Source organism: Orycteropus afer, unplaced genomic scaffold (genome assembly GCF_000298275.1).
Source record: "Orycteropus afer afer isolate SDZICR_OR568_19922 unplaced genomic scaffold, OryAfe1.0 scaffold00043, whole genome shotgun sequence".
In the NCBI taxonomy this organism is placed as follows: domain Eukaryota; kingdom Metazoa; phylum Chordata; class Mammalia; order Tubulidentata; family Orycteropodidae; genus Orycteropus; species Orycteropus afer.
The window spans coordinates 6175398-6181833 of NW_006921630.1; the positions used below are offsets into that span (position 1 = coordinate 6175398).

The 6436-nt window shown below is 35.3% G+C and overlaps 1 protein-coding gene across 1 annotated transcript in view; it reads right to left on the minus strand.

Annotated features, from left to right (window-relative positions):
- The window catches only part of TOR1AIP2 (torsin 1A interacting protein 2), a 14616-nt gene extending 11431 nt beyond the window's left edge, over positions 1-3185 (minus strand). Inside the window, 2 exon segments of the mRNA XM_007937686.2 lie at positions 18-536; positions 3152-3185. Coding sequence (XP_007935877.2) covers positions 18-536; positions 3152-3185 — 553 coding nt within the window.
- Between the last annotated feature and the right edge of the window lie 3251 nt (positions 3186-6436).

A 6436-nucleotide genomic window follows, 5' to 3' on the forward strand; every position in this document is an offset into this window, starting at 1 on the left:
TTTCAGTGGGTTCTCACCTGGTGCCGCCAGCCGCCTCCTCAGTGTGTCCTGACTCGCCAGCCCCGCGCTGGAATGACCGGGACCCTGGACATCCTGGGAGTCTGGAGCAGGTGGTTCCTGGGAAGCTCTGATTCTGAAACTCACTTCCTCAGGGAGGGCTGCAGAGCAGCTCCCCACCTGGGCATCTGCTCTTCCTACCTTGTCACATGGAGAGCAGTTAGGATTTGGATCCAAGAGCTCTTCCCAGGGACTTCCTGGGTGGAAATGACGCCCTTGCTCTCCATCCTGAGAACTCCAGTTGCTCTCATGTTCTGTTCCATCCTTTGGGTACTCCCCAGCAGCTGCTTCATCTGGACTTTCTGATTTATCACCTGTGTCTGCACTTCCCGGACCTATTACCTCTACCCATTGGTGGTCTTTGTGAAGACCAGAGGCAGGGTTTGGGGCCTGAGCTTCTTTGGTGGCACTCGCTGTGACTGTGGTCTCCTCTGTCTGAGAATTTCCTGCTAGGACATTTTCCAAATCCTTCTGAGAATCTATTGAGATAAAAAGTTATAATTTTTATTGGAAAAAAATTCCCTATGTTTCTATAGTTTGACAAGGCTCCTAATTAATAGCAATACTTATATAGATTTTTATGGTTCACAAGCCAGTCTTCCTCAACATTATTTTCCTGGATTCTTACTAAAGGTGATTAAAATAAGCAAAATTCAGTATCATATTGATATATCTAACAAATAACATTAAGGCAAAACAATTTTGAATGACAGGACTAACTTCTGATTATACTAAATACATCCTCTTCCCTAATGAAGTAACGGATCGAGGCAATGGTCATCAGTAGCGGCTAAAACCCTTAGGCTGAGGGGGTATTTTATAATGGATGAAGCAGAATGACAACATGGGAACCCACTGATCAATCTTAACATCATAGAAAAAGAGGGACAGCCAGACTCCTCCTTATACGATGTCATAAAACCAAATCAAACCCACGGCCATCATAGAGGCCCTCATTGGGTTTCCAAGGCAATAAATCTTTACAGAAGTAGATTGTCCCTTTTTCCTTCTACAGAGGGGCTGGTGGGCTTGAACCACCTACCTTCTGGTTAGCAATCAGATACCTTAGGCACTGTGCCACCAGAGCTCATTTTACAATGTCACAGGGCATAAAATATACACTTATGAAGTATTCATGCCAAAGAGTGAACCTGAATGGATCAAGCCTCTAAATCTAATCAGTTCCAAAAAATACAATGATAAAGGAATATATTAAATTATGCCTCAGGAATGTGATCAGCAAAACCCAGAGTGTGGGAAATTCCAAAGGACAAAGACTGTTCCCCACCCCCCAATAATGGCAAGAAAACAAAATAGCAAGGAAAGTGAGTGAGAGAGAAAAAAAGGAGGTTTAATTAATAGATTAAAAGAGATTTAAGACATATCAACTAAATTCAGTGTGTAAACCTCGTTTAGATACAGTTTTGAGCAGATCACTTGTTAAAAAATTTTTCTGAGATAATTAGGATAATCTGAATACTGGATATTTGATAATACTAAGGGTTTATTTTTCATCTTTTTAGGTGTGATGATAGTATTGTGATTTTTTTTTTAATCCTTACCGTTTACAGATACATATTCAAGTTTTTGTGACATCCAGAATTTGATTCAATATAATGATATGGCAAAGGGAGAAATAAAGGGGTTATAGATCAAACAAGATTAATCATATCTTGACAGTAGTTGAAGCTGGTTGATGGGTAGGTATATAGAGTTCATTTCATATTTCTCTCTACTTTTACATATGTCTGAAATTTTCTATACTAAGAAACAAACAAACAACTACAACACAAAGAGATATATCAAACAATTGGGAATGTGGAGCCCTTGTTTAGATCTTGATTCAAAGAAACCTAACTGTTAGGGGAAAAAAAAGACAACTGGAGAAACCTGGATATTGACTAGATATGTGGTAATATTAAAGAGTAACTGTCAATTTATTTTTTAGGTATAATAATGATAATTTGGTTATATGTTTTTTTTTTTAAATGTTATCTATAAGAGATATAAACTATTTAAATATAACATAATATAATGCCTAAGCTTTACATTAAAATAATCCAGAGCAAGCAACAAGATGGGCCTTATGTGGATAAAAGTTGGATGTTGGGCACATGGGGATTTGTGATACTATTCTAAATCCACTGCCATCAAGTCAATTTCAATTCACAGCGAGGTTTATTGTTCTACTTTTTTACATTTTGAAACTTCCATAATAAAACATTTAAAGTAAATATATCCTCTTTGTCTTCTGAAAACTCTATTTCATATTTTGCCTATTTTATATCTTATACATGTAAGTAGAAAGAAAAATTTAAATTTTATCCTTTACAATTCAAAGATACCCTCTAAATACAGCATACCACATTTTTCTTAATTTATAAATATAACTTTAAAGATCTGTCTTCCATCTTTTTAAGATGCATTGTATTTTTACAAAAATATAGGCCCCTCATACTGGAGTCTCTAAAAAATTTATATTCATTATACCAAAAACCAAAACCAAACTTACTGCCATCAAGTTGGTTCTGACTCATAGCGACCCCTCCATGGGTTTCCAAGGCAGTATCTCTATGGAAGTACATTTCCCAATCTTCCTTCCGAGGAGTTGCTGGTGGGTTTGAACTGCCATCCTTCTGGTTAGCAGTCAATTGCCTTAGGCACTATGCCACCAGAGCTCCTTATATTCGTCACAGTATGATTAAACCAAAGCCACTGCCATCAAGCCAATTCCAACTCATAGTGACCCCCACTGGGTTTTCAAGGCAGTAAATCTATATGGAAGTAGATTGCCCTATCTTCCTTCCATGGAGTGGCTGGTTGGTTTGAACCGCCAACCTTCTGGTCAACAGTCAAATGCCTCAGGCATTGTGCCACCAGAGCTCCTTGTAGTATGCTTATTATGGTCTGATGTTACAATAAAGTTCAGTAAATATGAAAGAAAAAGAACAATCATAATAAATTAATAAAGATTATACTATTTAAATTTGCTTCTTTTTACTTCAAAACTTCAAGTTTTATTCCTCAGAGATTTTCTTACCACAGCCCTAGTTTGCTACAGCACAAACCTCAGTGCTGTATAAACTAGTCTTACCCTCTTGAGGATCACTAAGTCCACTGTCGGTCATGTTTGTGTTCTATCTCCTTCAAAGTTTGGGATACTTTTTGTTAGTGTCTGGTTTTCCTTGTGAAGATGTCTTGTTTTCTTCTTGTCCCAGGTCCCAATAGATTCATGCTTCCCGTGGACCCAGGAAATAAGGCATATATACAGTGACTAAAATAAAATGCAAAAAAGTAAATGACTTTTTATACATTTATGGTAAAAATGTCAATTTCAGCTTTATTAAATCTGTTTAATCTTAAGTAATATTTCCTCTCTGTAATTTTTCTAGTGAAGAAAAAAAAAATGCTTTATGAGGATCATACTTCAAATCCTAGGCAAACAGGAAAAACCTCCCGGCTATTACCTTGCATAGATGCTACAGTCTCGTAATACATTCCAGCATGGTTGAAAGACTATAAAATAAGACAAAATGGCCTCAATCTTAAAGAGAACACCTTTGAAACTGAAATAAAAAGTAATTCTAAGAGTAGAAATGTAAGTCATTACTGAGGTAGTAACTGCAGTAGAGTTCCTGTATGTCTTCAAGTTCTGTCTCATATTATTTTCCCATAGTCATCTGCTTATCAGAAACGTTCAATACTCACTGCACAGTGCCTAAGGCATTTGACTGCTAACCAGAAGGATGGCAGGTCAAACCCACCAGCCACTCCTCAGAAGGAAGACTGGGTAATCTACTCCTGTAGAGATACCACCTCAGAAACCCAAGGAAGGGTCGTTAGGAGTCAGAAATGACTTGATGGCAGTGAGTTAGGTTTTTCTTACTAATAGCACACAGCTATTACCTACAAACTAAAATGGCTGCTTTGAGGTATTAGGAATGCCTTTTATACACATTTAGAGTTACGGTACTTCCTTCTTAAGTGTTTTTCTCATAGCATTCTTTTATAAAATATGGAGACAAATATCCCTAACACAATGCCTTTTTAAGCCATAAATATTAATAATGTCCAAATTGATAACAGCAACTCAAAGGGTTAGATTAGAAGCTTTGTGAACAGTGAGTTTATGTTAATGGGGAGGGACAATCTGGAAAAAGAGGATGAGAATGGCTGTACAACTTCAAAGAATATAACCAATGTCACTGAATTGTACACATGGAAATAGTTGTATTGGTATATGTTTTAATATATATATTTTCAACAACAAAAAAAATAAATGATTAAAAAATAAGCGTATCATTCATTGTATAGTCAAATCTTATTGTCAAAAGCAACACTAGTCAAATTTATCAGTAATTTCTATACCCTTAATTATCTGTAAAAATGAGATTAAGGGTTGTTTTGAGGATTAAATACTAAAATATGTGGACGAGCTCTGTAAAGTATTACATTTTTTGAGAGCCTAGTGAGAACCTATCCACTGACTTTCTTAGTGCTCGTTACAGCATTATTTTGTAAAATTTAAAATTTTTAATCCCAAATTCCCAGCACAGTGCCTGACGTATAGTAAAAACTGTTAATTTAAAAGTATATGAATAAATGAATGAATGTATGAATGAAGAGTGATGTCATATATAAACCAGGAGGGAAGGGAAGAGTTAGGGCCAGGACCTCCTTCTGCTACCATCATGTCTCAGACGTGGAAGATTTCTTGTCCTTGGAATGGACTTCCAGCTTTAATATTTTCATTGCCATCATACCCTATATCTTGGTTCATGATAGAAGATTAAAAAGTCTCTAACTTATTTCAGATTAAAAAAATTTTTTTCCTGTCAGCTGAAAACAATGAGTAAAATGTTTCCTAACTACCAGTGACAAAAATTTTAGAAAGCAAAGATGCTATTCACAACAGCAATAAGGTACCATATTAACAACAACAAAAAAAAAAAAACTGTAAGATACCCAGCCTGACAACAGGTATGCAACACACAAGCAAGCATGGTGAATTTTATGGTATGTAAATACCCCAATAAAACTGTTCACAAAAGAACTTTAAAGAGAAAAGTAGAAAACTTTATGGAAGGACATAAAAAGAGACCTAAATAGAGATATATCATGGTCATACATAGTAAGACTCAAAACTATTAAACATCAAATTCTCTCCAAACACTGGGAGGAGGTAACTATGGGGAGGAAGTGGGAGGGGAGCTGCTGCATTGTAAATTTTGGTCAATGACATGAGACAAAGTATATGTGAACTGCTGTATGAAAAGTGAATTTACTCTGTAAATCTTCACCCAAATCCTAATTAAAAAAAAAAAAAAATTCTCTCCAAATAAACCTATAAATTCAATGCACTTTGAAACAAAATTCAGTTTTTTTGACTGTTGTTTCCATCTTATGGAGCGGACAAGCTGATCCTAAAATTCACAAAGAGGAACAAAGGGCCAAGAACAGTTAAGATAATTCTGAAGAAGGAGGAGGGCTATCTTTACCACATACTAAGCCTTGTTACAAACGCATAGTAACAAAAACAATGAGGTACTGGTGTCGGAATAAACATATAAACAGAAGATACAGAACAGAGAACTAAAAAATATAGCCATACATACATATGTAAAGGAAAGTGATAAGTGACAACAGGAAAAGAACAGATTACTAAAATAAGTAGTTTTGGGACAACTCAAACTCCAAATGAGGGTAAAAAAAAAAAAATTTCTAACTCACACAAATCAATATGATTAAACACCTAAATGTAAAGACAAAACATTAAAAATCTCAAAAGAACATATAAAATATATTTATAACCTCCAGGGTTTCTTACACAGGATATAAAATGTACAAAACATAAAGGAAAATTTGATAAACCTGATGGCAATGAAATTTTGAAATTTTTTACATGTTATCAAAATCAAAGTTAAAAGATCAGTCACTGACTAGAAAAGTATCTCCAACACATATAGCCAGCAAGAGATTAATATCCAGAATACATAAAGAACTCCCATAAATCAGTAAAAAAACAAGTAATTCTATGAAAAAGTGGGCAAAAGAGATGAACATGCAGTTTAACAAAGTCCAATGAATAAGTGATAGAAGTTGTCAGAGAAATGCAAATGAAAATAATGATCAGATACCATTTCGCAACCATCAGTTTGCCAAAAATTTAAAAGTCAGGCAAAGCAAGCATTAATGAGGATTTGGAGAGAAAGCTTCCAAACCTTACTGGCAACGAGATAAACATGATAACAACTTTGGATGGCATTATGGCAATAGCCAACAAAGTTGAACATACATACATTCTATAAATCAGCAATTCCATTTTAAGATATATATCCCACAAAAACTTTCACTCGTGTGCCCAAAGAGACATGTACAA